Here is a 17,002-nt window from a genome sequence, read left to right on the forward strand (position 1 = left end):
AGACCCAGCACTCTCCATTAGGTTGGGCGAGTTCAAAGTTTTGAAAACAACAGGGGTGTTTTTAATGGATTACTCCTGGAAAGCTATTGATGTAGCACTTTTATCCTTATGAAAATAACACAGAGATTATTCGACCAATGAGAAGAAGAAGAGCATATCAACCAACTAATCGACCAGTTGACCAGCAGACTACAGCCCTACCAACCAGTTATCTAGCCATCCACCCAACTCGCCTCCTGCTAATAAGGAAGTCACCTTATATAGACTTCATCTGCACCCTGTCATTTCTCCGGGTCATAATGACTACGGTTTCTAGATGGTGTCTGTCACTCAAACGTAACCATAGGTAGTTTTTGGCTACTGAATTTACAACCTACAGGGTTGTTATTCTTGGGAGGACAGGCTCTGTAGTTAATAAAGGTTACAGTTGTGAAGAATCTAATTTAATTAATTAACGTGGCTGACTGGAAGGTACAAATGTGTGCAAGCATTTTAAGAATAGGATAGATTTTTTCTCTCATGACAATATACTTATGTAATCAGGACATAGCATATATAAGGCAAAAAGATTAAGCATTGTACCTTGAGGCACTGCATAAAAGCAAGAGCTGTGAGCCATCCAACAGTAAAAAATTCATATGAATCATAATTGTAACTCAAACCCTAACTTTATCAGAAAAGGTTTTAACGAATGTATTTATAGTCAGTAGATGACAAAGCAGGAACACCAAGAAGAGCAGTTTTAGCTATGACAAGTACCATGGTTATTGATTATGTTCAGTGATGGAGAACAGAGAAATCTTTAAAAATTACTTTACATGCTTGTAATTGTCAATACATTTTGTACATTTTTACTTCTGTTGAGCTCACAGTTTAAGCAAGGGATACTGTCATGTATTCATGTGGATATACTGACAGGTTTTTCATCTGATTTTCATCAGAGCAATAGCATCTTAAGTTGAGGAACATTACTAAAGGAAGATTATTAAATTAGTCTTAGAGTATGTTTTTAATGGGAAAATAGAGACAAAATATTTGAGCTCGTAAAAAGTCAGTGAAAGGTTTGGGCATTTTGATCATTACCAAGCTGAACAGTGCAGTTGTTCAGCTGTTAAATAACCATGTTAAAATGTATTTTCAGATAATGCATTTATGATGATTTCTATACATCTATGTATGCTTATGAGTATTCCTCCAGATTTCAGTGAAAAACAAAAAAGCTGAAACTGAACTACATTAGTGATGCCTGCAACATCCAAATTGTGTTAAAAGTTCCACAATTTTCTATTACCGGAATACTGCCAAACACAGGGATTAAATTACGAGAGCGATTAATCTTTGTTCAGACTAACTCTAGAAACCAGAAGAAAGCAGAGAGGGTGACTTACAGAACTGCACAGTAATTACAGTATGGACTCTATTTAGGCTACAAAGATGAGAGCCAGACCTATGACCTATTTGAATGAACCGCACCTTGAATAAACAGGTGGTATATTAGTGTTCAGACAAATGGTGAAGTTGTCCTTGTAAAGGATTCTACATGGCATGATAATAACCTTTCATCTTGGGTAGATGACAAGAAGCTGTCAAATGAAACTGTAGTTTATTCCATCCAAAACTGGTGATGATAGACCCACATGGACTCAAGCATATATTATATGTTTATCAGGTCTGTCATCATCATTGTGCTTTTCAGACTGATGTAGTTTAATACCATGACATAATATATATATATATAATAACAAACTCTGAGACAAACACTCACCATGAAATAATACAGTTTACGCACAGTTGAGGTAAACATGTTGGATCATGAGGGGTCTAAAGTGAGATAATAAGGATGTCCCATCCCATCGATGCTAGATGAGCAGTTGTACTCCATGCCCCATTATGCCTTACTCAGCAGTGGAGACTATTGCGGGGCGAGACTTCACTCCACTGATTCAAAATTAATTTCGTAAGGCTCAAGTCTGCCTTAGCCTGTGCTGTCATCTGTGGTGGATCATCACAGATCATCACTACCACTGCTGCACTCTCCATATCCTTACAGATATGGGGGCAGATATAGAGCTCCACTGTCTCTTTTTCCATATGTCACTTAGGCATATACATGCGTGAGAGGATTATGAGGGAGCATGAAATTTAAGTAATACACTGTAGGTGTGTCGCAGCAACAAGGAATCAAATTTAGACTGACACAAGTCACTGTTTATCATAAAAACTATGTTTTGTCCATCAATCAGTAGACTGATCCAATCAACTGATGGGTCACTACGGGGGCAAAGTATTATGTGCCAATTGTTGAGTGTCCAACTAATGACATGTTTTATTGTCTGACTTCATAGGTCGTGCCAATCACTGGTCAGCCATCATTGGTTCATCCCACTCTAGGAACTATGTGCTGTGGGAATATGGAGGCTTTGCGAGTGACGGAGTCAAACAGGTTGCTGAGCTGGGCTCCCCGGTCAAAATGGAGGAGGAGATCAGACAGAAGGTAAGATTCTCCAGCACAAGGACATGACTGACGCATGTTGTGTATAAAATAGAAAAGAAAAGAAAATATTTTATTTATAGAAATATTCAACTTGCTTTCTCTGAATATTTTTGCCTTGACTTAAACTGATAGGAGACGAGTTGCATAACACTGCAGGGGCCACAAAGGATTTTCCAGGATGTGCACACCTGAGATCAGTATGGGATGAATTGCTTTGACATTGTTGTCCAGATTGATTAGTGTTTTCAAGCATCTACGCTATTCTTAGCCCGCCTCTACATCTACTGGGTACACTTAACCAACACACAGGATCGGAGGGGAATACCTCTGTTGAAACCTGGTTTGGATGTTAAAAGAAAAGGTTTGAAGGAGTTATCAATGTGTAGTGTGTCATGAAATTAGGCCTTTTATACCTTTTTGACACTCAGTAGGTGCTTTGGAGGTGACAGGAAATACAGGAAATGACTGTGTAGAGTGTAACTTCACCTCCAGGTCTGAGCCTAAAACCACCCACTACATAATTTTGAAAAATGCTAAAAAGTGGGCAAGGTAACAATAATAATAATAATGATGAGAGGAAGACAAACAGTACAACAACATTTTAACAAGCCAGAAGTAATTTTTTAATACAACTGTCTGTGTTTAATTTGGTTTATTTTCACATGAAGACAGTTTTAGCTTCAGGAGCTAACAGTAGCAGTGACCTGCTGCTGGAGGAAATCTTTCCGTCTGTGACTGTCCACTCCGGAGCAGAACAGCAGAGCTGCGGTCCACTGCTGCTATGCAATGAACAGGTTCAGTAACAGTGGAGCTCCAGTTACACCATGTTTTAATGTTTTAAAACAAGATTTTACCAGCTGAACTGCAGGGACAAACAGCTGGAGAGTTAAAGAGCTACGGGAAGAAATGCGAAGAGGATTTCTGTTTTGTGGCTGCCAGCAGCATTTCCTCCCGCAGACAGTCACAGACGGAGAGATTTCCTCCAGCAGGTCAGTGCTGGTGTTAGCTGCTTTTAGCTGCTGATGCTAAAACTGTCTCGATAAGCATATATTTGAAAATGAGCATGGGCAGGCTGCATGATTTCACAGACTCACACTCAAGGGTGGGGGCTAGGGGACGTGGGTGTTATTATTCTACCATTTATATAAATTTCATGACGTAGAGAACTCACAAGCAGTCAACTCTATGTCAGCATTGGCCTTGCCTTTTTCAGGGCTGATTTTAAACAGCAGATGACAGGTTGAGCCATTTTCAACCCATGAAATTCCAATTTTTTTTTTATAAATTTGGTGTCAATATCAATATTAACACCAGCATTGATGTTTCATCACTGTAGAGTCATCTTATTTACTTAACAGCTTCAAAATCACATTAAAGTATCTCTTTAATTAGTACAGTTACATCTCCCCTACTGTGCTCAAGGAAACTTTACTTTGTTTCCCTGCCTGGTTCAACTGCCTTTCACAGCTTTCAGCTTACTTTTATATATTAAGTTATAATTTTTATATTTATTTTTGTACTCCATTTCTCATGTTCTTTCTCCCTTCTTGGCTTCGCTTCTCTTTATTATTTCCACAAATAGCATGGTATATCTTTCTTCTTTCCCTCTTCTCCATGGCTGTCTCTCACAGTCTTAAAATAACCAGTGCTGGCAGAGCAGATGGTCCTGCAGAGTGCTTATTGTTGGCTAATATTGAAGACCTGGAGTCACAGCAGATAATGAGAGCATAATGTGAGCAATGGGGTCTCTGTGTCATTCCTGCCTTCCCACTGCTATAACAGCACACTCCTCTTTTTATATTGTTCTTATCTCTCAGCCTGGATCATCACCTGTGTTTCCTGTTAATTGAACAGTACAGTAAGTGTGCTGAAAACCATAATTTTTTATGATTATACATGATCAAATGTTATGTTTACAGTTACAGCAAAATTAATTTAACCACACAGTTGATCATATAAGATCAAGCACATAAAGCAAAGAACCAACCCCTTTCTACAGGTAGGCTGAGAATTATGTACAGGACAGACAACATTTGGATTGTACAGTCTATGGCCCCTCTCATATCAGAGAATAGGATGATTGAACAGGAAAAAATGAAGCACTTTCCTCACCACCCCTGGTCGTATCACCAAGCATGGCATGCTGTGGTTTTCAAGAACAGTTGCTCAATAGTGAAGTGGGATTGGCTGACATGAATGCTGGGTGATGATTACACAAGCGATCAATAAAAACCCTGATTGGTCTGATACTAGCAAGCAGCATGCCCTTATTCACTGCCTGACAGAAAGCCAATGAATAATCAACCTTTTTCAATACTCTTTACATGGCTTAAGTAGTGTAATTTTGTGTTTGTTAGTGTGTTTGTAAGTGGGCATAATTACATATGCACTTTTGCACTGACCTTTTGTCATGTCATTTTGCCTCACGTGACGTATGGGTTGCTATTGATTGACATTCACACCTGCTTTGATACCTAGAAGCTAAAAAAATGTTTTTTTGCCTTAGACAACGATCGCACACATTCATTGTATCCAGTTTTATACAACCCATTCAACGCACAGCGTCTGTCAATGCCCTTGAGGTAAGGAGGCTGGGTGAAGGAGGCTCCCTCTTTTGAGCCGTGCAGCTTCTTGGGAAACGCTGACACAAACAGAAAGCTGATTCGCTTTTGTGTCAGGTGGGGCGTCAGGGGGAGCAGCTAGCGATGAATGCAAAATTGATATTCATAGCCAGGCTCCACTCCAGCCAAGGGGCGCACTGATCAGAGTGTTCATACAAAGTTTCATTTGCAGAGCCAAGCAGGCATGCAGACCACGCAAACATGTTCTCACACACACGCACACACCTCACACACATACACAGAACCCTTTTTATCCTGCTTACGTCAATTCAGAATGTGATGGCTTTATTTTATATCTGAGTTTGTCACCCTTTCAGAGCTGGGACAAGGGTGTGCTGTATCATGTGTCTTACTCCTACTGCTCATCACATGTGTGGTGGAATGTTTTTTTTTTTTTACATGTGCTTGTCCTCTGGGAATGAATCCAGCTTTAGATTGGAGCCTTATTAAACTGATCAAACTGCAAAACTACATACAACAGCCGTAGTATTTTTTATGTGTTTAGAATTTCCTTTATAGACATTTACATATATTTAAAAGTGCAGTAATAATATGACATGCACACTTTGCTGAATTCAATTTGTCCATCTGATGCAAAAATTCTGTTTCCAAAAGTAGCTGTTAACTACTGCTACACCCGCTTGTTTCAGTCCTTATAATGTGACTGACTGGTAATAAAATTATGATTGCATGTCAGAGCCATCTGAAACACAGCCTTCAGCCACAGCCATTCTCTGCACATCTGCACTGCACACAAGCAATCATGACACCATGCCACTCATCATATTGAAACGGCCAGAGATTATAAGTATGACTGTTACTGCCCTTTTAAGAATTTACACAGTATATTGAAAGGAACTGCGGAAAATTATAATACACAGTGGATGAGAGGGTGCTTTGATTGAATCTATGATAGCTTGCCACCAGCAATGCAGATCGCATTTGATGTATCTTCCAGTTAGTAAGTACTAGTTCTGTGCCCGTTCAAAATGTGCCTGTTTGGAACACGCTGATTGCTTGGCCTTCGCTGCTTCAACACATAGGAAAATTAATACTATTGATGTGAGGTGTGTTTCCCCTATAATTGTACAGACGAGATTGTACAACGAGAACCCTGCCAGGCCAAAAAAATTACTTCTCTGCCGGGTGCTGTTCCATCAACCTTTATGTTGTTGCCTGGGAAACTCTCGGTAGTGTAGCTCCTTTTAAGCAATAGGGTAGTGCGTATGTGTGTGTAGTGAGTGAGTAGTTGAGGGAGTGCGAGCGAGTGTTAGCAGTAAGTTGTCAATCTGGCAGTAAATATACAGCGTAAGCTACAGTGTCTTAGTTAACAAATGCTGCAGCTTCTCAAGACAAAGAAGTCACATCTGTTGTTTGCCTTGCCCAACCGCTGGAAAGGTGAAGAGGGTTAGCTCCAAAGTTAGCAACAATGGGTTAGCCTAACCCGACGACGCTAAACAGAGAAACAGAGAACAGAGAAATGTGTAGCTGCTGAGTCTCTCCTGAGTTTAGCTCAGCATGCCATGTGAAAAAACTTTTCTTGCACTGAGCTGATACTAAAAGGTGACATGAAAACACTGCAGACTGGTCAGTCATTTATCTCATTCACAGGCTTTCTGTTTCAGGGAAAGCTTTCCACCGCTCCCTCTCTCTCTCTCTCTCTCTCTCTCTCTCTCTATCTCTCTGTCTCTCAGCTGCCATGTTTGATAAACAGCATTTACACATGAGAAAAAAACAACAAAGATTTGTCTTGTTATTCTTTGTATTTACTGCTGCATTAATTGGATGGAATGAATGAATGAAAAGGAGAAATGCAGAAGAGGAAAATGAAACAGAAACTAAGAGCGTCTGTCTCCACAGTAAATTATCTGTTGAGTGTATGATGGTTGTTTATTTGTGCTTTAGAATGTAACTGCTGTGAAACAATCAGAAAATAACATGGTATTTCTGTCATTCACAGGCTTTCTCTCTCTAAGAGAAAGCTTTCCACCGCTGCCTCTCCTCACCAGCGCTGTTGCTCGCTCGTGCTCTCAGCTCGCTCACCCTTTCTCCCTTTTTCTCTTGTCTTTTTTAAAATGAGTCAGGAAGCTGACAAAAAGCCTAACTTTTAAAGTTATCAAAAGAAGAGATAACCTCCTCTCTCTCATGGCAGGGTTGTACAGCTCTGATCATGACATGCAGTCGCAGAACCCAGAAGCCCCACCCCACTTTATTTTTTCAAAGTTTATTCAGTGCATGTCCAAATTGCACCAAATTTGACACTGCATTTCCTTGGATCCTCAGAAATACATCCACCAGGTATGAAGTAGATCAGATGAACAGTTCTCGAGTTATGCAAAGGACAAACATACAAATATATATACAGATAGATAGACAGAGAGAGATTCTTTGCGTTTAGTTAGATATTATGTTAAGTAGGTGATATGTCTTGAGGTGTAATGAATACAGTAGCTTAGGTGAGTTAGAGAATGCAATAGGGGAGCTATTTTTTACAAATTGTTCCCAGACTGTAAACAGATGTGCAATACAGTTCCATTTGCCAAGTACAAATGTTCTTATCAAAGGACTTGGCAGCACAGGGATGCAGCCTGGGTCCATTGTTGTTGTCCCTTCTTTCATGTCTGAGGTGATTTGTATATGCATTCAGTCATTACAGAAGCTCAGTGTGTCACTAATGAGAAGTTTAATGAGACGGTCTCCATGGACCAGCGACCAGGGCCAAGGCCTCAGACGGATTATAAAATCTCCTATTTCCTCTCGCAGCATGGGGCGTTTTTCATTATTGCACAGTACGGACGCTTACGGAATCCTCTATTATCCTCAGCTCCACAGCTGTGCCACAGAGCAGAGACAACACAACTCAGGCTGGAGCTAAAAAGAGACATTACAGATTGACAGGAAATACAGATCAGTGTCACTTGATACACCTGTGTTATGGTCCTTATTACATTGTCTGGCATCTTTTTATTTAATAAGAATTAATGTGCATATGATACAGAATGGGGCGCTACCTTCATGGATCATCTGAGTGACTCCTGAAATACCCCTAGATGAATGTAAGAAGTCAGTACAGGATATTTTTGAGTTGGACTCACATGATAGCTGTTAAAACTCTAATGCTGATTGCGACTTGTATTTTATCACAATCAAATTACCAAGTTGAAGTTGTTTCACAGTCTGAAAGGAGCATTAGAGCTAATTCACACATTTAGTTTGCATGATGAGGAAAGAACAACAGGTATTACGGAATAAAATAGAAGCTTGTTATTAATCTGTCTCCCCCTACTTCTCTTTCTGTGCACCTTACAAGGATTCAAATGATAACTTTGCAGTTCAGTTGTTGTGAGAACGGTAAGGTCTGCCATCTGTAAGTGGGAGGCCTGCAGTCAGGAGCGTAGGCAGAGAATAATAGATATGCCGGTTCCTTTGGGTCCTTGACTCTCACTGAATGAGCAGGTGTGTATGCGTTGTTTCTGCTTGTATACGGAGAATTGCTTCACAACCACTTCTCACTGCACTGAAATCTGTATTTCCCATGTGTCTTTTGGTACTCTTTCAATTTACCTCTTATGGTAGGATTGACCAATCATAATTCATATCAGAATCTGTTTTTTTCTGGACAGACAATGTAATTATTTAGTAGATGCTAGTAGATGATCTTCTGATCTTCTGAGGTTATGTTTGTCTGAAGAGTGCACCACAGAGTGCTAGGAGAATGAAACTTGTGACATAGCTGGGTTTCATTCTTGTCATTGTCAATACAATTGCACACTTGGTGCAATGTCTTGGAGAGAAGTGGTTGTATTATTGCTGTTAAGTGTGCTCATGCAGTACACACACAAAGTTCATTCCTTTGAGTGTACAACTGAGTCACAGTTATTTGACATGAGCACAATTCAAATACATAGCTACATTGCAACACATATTGTACATTACAAAAGCACAATCTCCCCTAACCAAGAAAACACTTCCATATGAGTTTTAATTTGATAGTTGATTAGTTGACATTTTGATAATGAGCGATGGTGAATTTGCATCTTTTCCCCTTGCCAGCATGCTTCCTATAAGACCTGTATAAGGCCAACAGATTAGAGAAGCTTGAATGACAAGGGCCCAGTTATTTTCTTGCATCATTAAGTTTTGTAATGTCTTTTTGAGATCCAATCTCTCATCAAACAGTGAGAGATCAAACTGGTCTTCACCTTGATGTCATTCAGAATAGGTGTTTAAGCTCCCACATTTGATTAATTCCTTGGCCACTAATTATCTTGCACCCGGGTTTATAAGAGAATATCCGGTGGTCCATTCAGCATGCAAGCATGTATGATACATCAATGAAATTCCTCCCTTTTATCTTCCATGAAAGGGTCTAGTTCATGATTTCAGAATAACCACTGAAATGTGTAGAAAGGTGTTTATGAGACAGTGTACCCATATGGAAGGAATTGTGCTGTATTCTTTATTGTATGAAATCACCAACACTAAAACACAAGTGGCTTGCTAAAAGGGGTCAAGTTGTGTAGGGGCTGGGGGTTTAAATGCTGTTAGGATTCACAGTGGTTTGGATTTTTCCTCTTGAGTGCCTCTAAGCTAAATCCTTTCTCAACCATGTTATAATATAATGAAGCACAGAAAGGGGAAACTCACCCATCAAACACTCTCAAAGGAGGCCATGTACTGAATCTTTGCCAGAGGCATAACTATCATTCAATTTTAATGTGGATAAAAAAATCTTCGATATTTATGCAAAATATGTCCATTTTTGGGAGGGCAATTAAGGCAATTTTGCTTTGCTGTAATTTATTTATCAAATTAAATGTTTAGAATCAGTTATGTGAAATTGACACACTGATGGCTGTATTTTACGAGGCAATGTCAGCCAATCATCTCTAATTTTTTCAGGCTTTTTCTTTTGGGCATGTATGTCAACAGGATTTTAGTTTTGTTTGAAGTATGTGATATGTGAGTATATCATGTGTTGCTATGTGATGATGAGGACTGTACTCTCTTCAAAATACTACCTCAGCCCCCTGTGGACACAACAGAGTGGTATGCAGGACATGTTAACAGAATAACTCACACATAAGCTGCAGGCTCCTTTTCAGTCTCTCTATGTTTCTGTTATTGTCTTCACTCACTTCACTTCACTTCTCAGCATGCCATTTGTCCTGCTCCTCGGGTTTCTTTCCGTGCGCGTGCTGCTGCATGAGGTCAGGTTTGCCACGGTGGGATAGCAATTAGCTATAAAGGGGCCTCCCAGAGGGTGAAGTCCTGACCCCAGCTTTGCATCAAACTTTGCCAAGCCACTGCGGACCATGCCAAATCACAGTGGGTGAAGGAGCAAGCAGACATTCCCCAGCTCTGCTTCATAGTCCTAATCCCAGCTAGCCTGTGGGTGGGTGTTACCACCAGCCCCCCCATGGCCACTTCTCCCCTTGCTACCCCACTCCTCTGTTTGCTGAATATTCTGTTTTCTCGATATCTTCTGCCTGTTGAAAAAAATAAATAAATAACACCAGTGTTTAGGAGGAAATCATTCTTTAATTTCAGCTGGCAGTTTTCTCTTGGCCTGTCAGCTCTCTTTATGAGCCCAGCAGAGATATTCCTGTTTGGGAAAATTCAAAAACCTTAATGCCTGCCTTGGTTTCCAGGACTGTTATTATGATTGCCGAAATCGAGCAGTACAGCCAGAGGCAGAGCCCATTTTGAAATGCAGTGGGGTAGAGTTAGCCAATATGTGCTTTGTGTATGTGCATGTGTGTGTCTGAGTATGCACATACACACTGTGTGGGCATGTGAGTGGTTTCTTTATGTCTTTCACAATGAAGAAGTCAGAGATGTGTTCCTAGTTTCCCAGGCAGGTGTTTGCATGTATCTCAGGTTAATGTACGATTTGATGCCGTTTTCATGTGTCCTACCTCTATTTGTGCATGTGTGCGGTTCTTAATGTTGACTTAACGATCCTTGGTGCAGCTGGCTCAGGACTCAGGGCTATATACACAGTCACAGGGATAAAAGCTGGATTATTCTGGAATCTCAGACATCTTGGCCGGAGGCAGCTTTGATAAAGCCATCCCAGTGTCCAGAGAACTGAATGGAATGAGAGAGCATTAGCAGGCAAAGGAGAGAGGAGACTGCTCCTTTCCCTCCTGTTTGTGCATCATACCATCCAAGGATTAGATATTGACCTTGCTTGTCTTATTACGTATCTCTGAATTTTAATCTGAATATTTGTCAGTTTCTGTGAGTGTGAAATGAAACAGTTTAGGGTTATTCAAATTTTTATTTATGCTAAACATTGGAATTTTTTGAGTTAGTGTTGTGTCTCCAAGGGAAATCTTTCCCTCTTTTATCAGTTATTAATCAAAGCTATTAATACATCTGTTGGTGTATCATGTGTTTATCTGTTCATATGCATTTGAGTGCGTGCGTTTGAGTTTATTTATTTGTGAAATTAACTGCAGATGTCGTACTTGATGTGTCGCTATCCATTTGTTGATTTATGATTGTGTTTGTCAGTGTCAAAACTGCTACACATCTCATAAGTAGTGGACAGGGATTTGAAAACAGAGTGAGAGAAATTGCTTTAGTGGAACATATAAGAAAATAACTGAGTAGTAGAGAAGGTGTAGACGTGGTTAAAGAGACATATGTATGAATGTATGAGACCATATGCCTCTCACATGCATACTCGAAGTACTACTCAGTGCATTTCATTTCTGCCCCATCTGTTAGGAACTGAAGCCGCTGTGGTTTATTGTACATTAACGCTGGTTGACATTTGGTGTGTCCGTCGCAAATTGCAGCTTGATGAAATACTCCCTTTAAAGGTTTTTGAAGTGGCAATTTAAGGTGACGGAGAGAGAAGCCCGCAGAGTGCTCTCAGATGACAAGTACTGATTCTCCTTGATGAGCTTTTGGGATATGGAATAGAGACTTCCCGAATTTTTTTTTTATATCTTTATAAGATCAAGGCCAGCTAAATACAGTAAACCTCCATTATAGGTCTGTATGATCTTTTATTCATGAGGTGGCCTTGATAAATCTATTTGCAGTAATGGCTCTACCTTTTATGTTGTCCTTATGTAAATGAGACCATGGCTCTGTGGCCCCCCATTCACTGCAATCTCCATATCATTTGGTCGGTTGGGAATCTGGAGTCTGTCTTCCCAGCAATGGGTCAAACAGATGAAGGAGAAAGAATGTGATTGGCAGTTTAAGGACATAGTAGAGCATTTAGTCACAACCACACACATTCCTGACACACAAATCAAACACAAGTAACATTTTATACCTCAACATTGTAAGATGTATGATGGAGTATGTAAGCACAACCAAACTAACATAACAACTGTCTTTTATAAACACTATTATCACTATTATTTGTATACAATAGTTTTTCACAAGAGTCAGGAAGACGACATTTAGGCATTTAATATCCAGAAACACTGTTTTTCTACTGCTACATCTTTTGTTAATTCCAGGATATAGCTTATTCCATTAGTTTCAGTGCAGCATCTTTCATTTCTATTGTTGTATTATTTTGCCTCAAATGCATTAAAAAGCTCATTACTCTGTGTGGGTGGGGTGGGGTGGGGGCACTGCACACAAACAATAATAATAGTTATATATTAATGGATATGATTCTTCTCTGCCTGTAGAGAGAAAAAGTTAACATTTATTTTGTCTGCTTTGGCTGAATTCATATTGGTTGATGAACTTTTAGGACAGTGAAATTCGCCAGTCATTGTCGCAATGTATTGAAAAGTTGACTTGTCAGTTGTAAATATTGCATTTTGGCTTCTGTTTGATTTACAAGAGCATCTTTACAATCATATGTGTTTTGTGGCTGAACACAGCTCCATACAATACATTTGAATGTGATGGTTACTTACATGTAAAGGTTCATGATGACAGTGGTCTGAGTACTTAAATGTACATAATTTTACATGCCATTACATTTTCATAGCATCTAAGTTAATTTTTTTCACTTTATGGAGATGTTCTTGATGTATTTTAATTTTAAACATCCACACATTACAGCAAAAGCTACCTTATAATTATTGTTAGGGTAAATGGTCACACACATTATCTACAGGTCTGACAGTTTCTATCGTCTTGCATACATGCAAAATAATGTTTTGCCTTTACAATGTTTATCCTTTTTGTTCAGTATTTCCCTTGAAGGTAATGCTGAGTTGGATTTAATTATTATATTAATTATGTATTCTGGTGCATAGCTGTTTGTGATAAAGGGCTTCGATAAGGATGAATGATGTGGTAGTGATATTATGTATATGATAAAAACATGGATGGATAAAATGAGGCTTAAATCTGAATTGTCAGGGCTCAGTTGGTAGAATTTGCTTTCTTACAAGCAGTGGGTAGTTTCAGGATCACCATACACTCTGCAGTGCAGTACATCTATCTATCCTCAGTGACTGCTGACCTCCTTACAGAACAAGGATTCTGGAAGTAAGAATGGAAGATAGTAAATCGGAAGAAAAGCTTGGAGAGCGACAGACAGTCTGAACTGGGTCATCAAAGGCAGTTACCTCAATTCATCTCTAATAATATCCCCTAGCCCTGGGCCCAGGTCTGCTAGAGTTGCCTGTATGATGGCTCAGGCTGCTTGATGAATGAGTGTGCCAGGCAGCACTATAGGCTTCCAGACTGCGCTCCAAGGCTCAGAGATTGCCACTGAGGACAACCACGGTCAGCAAATCAATTCACAGCTCTCTAGAGAAGTAGTCAGCGCTTACAAACTCATCTGCCTTAAGCATGGGCGATTCTCTTGTCACCATGTTTCCTCCCTAGCCTGCGGGATGTTCTCCTGTCCTGTTTTGAACAAGATTGGTGTGACTGAAGTGACTTCACCTACACAGTATCTGAACTGCAGCTTATTCTGCAGGGCAGGATGAGCGAATGTCAGTGGAGATTTAATTAACACCTGAAGGCTGTGTAAGCCTTTACGCTGTGCACTGATAACAGCCAGCTTGCATCCCATTGGAATTTCGAGGCAATTTTTTATGTCTATTAATAGTTTGGAGTGCGTGCTGGGACAGACAGATCAGAGATGCCTGAGCAGAACTTTGATTACAACATCAGAGGAGCTTCTATCTCACCAAGGGAAAAGGCTCCTTTAGACCAAGTGGGGCTTGCAGGCAGAAAACAGCTCTTAATTTCACATAATTGTTGTGTCCTAGGGAATAGTTTGACCAGTTTGAATACAGAATGAACTATTCTGCCATCTCTAGGCTGTGCAGAGTGCTTCTGGCAGACACTAAAATACAAACAAAGTTATCCTGCAAAGCAAAGTTATAAGCAAATCAATATTTAGTTTATTATTGAGTGTTCAGGAAATGTTTGTTCAGCTTCACACATTGCACTTTCATCTTAAGTCACCAAAAAATACAATAGACATTCATGCTGTAGTCATTCTTCTCATACTCATTTGGTGTTTCCATGCCATAATGTTCGATGTCAAGTTACTTTGATATATTATAGTGGTGAGAAAGCATATGAATAAGTTATCTGCATAGTTCTGCACTCAGAGGAAATAAGCTTCCCCAATAATATTAATAGGGTGAAAAAATAACAGAGGTATTTGCATGGTAATTAGCACTAATGATCTTTTTAGCATGATGATCATATGAGTATTTGCTGCGGCTGATATTCCAAAGGGATCTGAAAAGGCAGAAGCTCCAGCTGTTACTGCGTCATGTGGATGTGTCTTCCTGCTATTGCAATGAGTGAGGGGATGTTGCCTCCCTCGCGTTGTTAGCATATCCACCAGGAGCTGTGGATAGCCATTAGTATCATTTTTCACCAGACACTGTGTGAATGATATAGGCAATTTCCACAGCGGTCTTTGAACAATCTTCTCTGCTTCAGTGTCAGACTGGCTTTGTGGGCATGAAAGATGCTAATACAGTTTTATTTGCATTGGGAACCCGGTCATCTGCGCTACCTCATCTGTTTTCTCAAGCAAGACTGAGGGAAACATTATCATCATCACTGTTTAATGAAAACACAACCCTTAAGAGTCTCTCTTTGAAATAAACATTTCATGGATAGCAGATGCATTCCAGGGACCTTGTTAATGTTGATTAATTCAAAATTTAGATGCGCGATTTCAAATATGTTCCACCCACTCACTCACTCACACACACACACACACACACACACACACACACACACACACACACACACACAAAGTGTCAAAGTCATAAAGCTTAAGCTCTTGGTTTTGTTACACAGCAGGGGATATTTCTTACATGATGCACTGTTTGTTATGTATCTTATACAATTTGCATAAAATTATATAGAGTAGAATAGATGTATTTAGGCCAGGGGGCATTGGTCTTGCACATACAAGTGTCAGTTAACAATTGAAATGCAACTGGAAGACAGTGTAAAGCTGTTAAACAATAAATGTGCAATCATACAAAACACAGAATTCCTAGCAATTTGTTCATCAGCCCATTGGTTGCTCACTGTTAAGTAGGTGGGTACTTTTAGGAATAAATGATGTGACAGTTCTTTTTGTTTGTGAGTGAGAGAGACAGTGAGAGCTGCAAGTGGCAGCCTGAGGGCAGGATGGTGCCTTCATTGTGTGAGGGATGAGATAGATCAGCAATGATTTCCTTCACCAGAGATCCAATGTGGTGTTCTGAAAGCCGTGTCATATTGGGGACTGTTTGAACTTTTCCTAGCAACAGTGTCCTGATAAGTTTGTTCTTTGTTTGAGGGCCTCCCCAGCATGGGAGGTTGAATGTGTAAAAAGTCTTAAGAGCTTTTTTGTGTTGTTATATCTGCATCAAAGTTCTTGAGAATCCTCATAAAAATCGTCTTTGCTGGGCTTTGGCATTCTGTTCCGCGTCTGTGTTTGCATTCCAGGTCCGTTTATTACTGTTGTTGTTTTCTGATCCAAAGTGTATGTTATTTTGTCTTGTTGGTGTTTTAGATCAATGAATCATCTTCACACCAGAGTGAGATGGTGTGGATTGGAGATATGTAAATGGTTATATTGTTGTTTTGTATCATATCAGCCAGTGCTGCATCATCTGCAAATTTGATGACAAGCATCTAAGATGAGTGCAGTTAGAATCAGTTATGTAGAGTACAAATAATAATGGGTAGAGACGAGGATTGGCCCTTATTATATAGGATAAAAAATTCTTAACCCTTAGAGTCAGCTGCTTGTTGATATTCATGTCTTGTAGCCTCTTTACAAGATTATTGTCAAAAGCTAATTAAAACTAAGCAAAAAGAATGTGCATGTATGTGTTTCCAGATGTTTATAGGCTGGGTTCAGTAAGGTTACCGACAAATGCTATTATCCAATCCGTGCATCACATTAATTCTAGGGGCTTTCTTGTTATTTTTGTTCAGTCCATTCAACAGACACTGGACTGTTTTTACTGTCTGTCACAACAGAAGATAAATCCACCAATTTAGCATTGCACTCCTATAAGATTGTCAGACTCAAGATGGATTGTGTAAAAACAAAAAAATGATCAAAATTGACGCAGTAGAACCAGAGATATCATTTTTTTTCCGCTTGGGCTGTTATGCTAGTAGCAGTTAATGAAGCCTCGAACCACTAGCCTCAAGCAGAAATAAGGTGCAGACTATAGAGGTCTGGTAACTGCACTTCTTTCTAACTCCACACAATCAGATTTTATTTTTCATTTTCAAACTTGTAGTCTTTAACTCCAACTGATGCTGACTCAAGTGACATTACTTGAGGCAATTTATCAGATTACACTCAGTTCCCTCTGGAGTCACAAATGGCTTTATACAATTTTTTTTCACATACGCTGACATACTCCCCAAGAGAACAAGAAATTTGTAAACAGACTCTGATGTGTAAAATTGGTGGTGT

General features: G+C 39.6%; 1 protein-coding gene across 1 annotated transcript in view; it reads left to right on the forward strand.

Moving 5' to 3' along the window:
• spon1a (spondin 1a) overlaps positions 1-17,002 on the forward strand; it is a 77,634-nt gene that overhangs the window by 21,187 nt on the left and 39,445 nt on the right. The window contains exon 8 of the mRNA XM_044347524.1: positions 2,346-2,494. Coding sequence (XP_044203459.1) covers positions 2,346-2,494 — 149 coding nt within the window. The remainder of the gene's footprint in view (positions 1-2,345; positions 2,495-17,002) is intronic.

This window comes from Thunnus albacares, chromosome 1 (assembly GCF_914725855.1).
Source record: "Thunnus albacares chromosome 1, fThuAlb1.1, whole genome shotgun sequence".
Lineage (NCBI taxonomy): Eukaryota > Metazoa > Chordata > Actinopteri > Scombriformes > Scombridae > Thunnus > Thunnus albacares.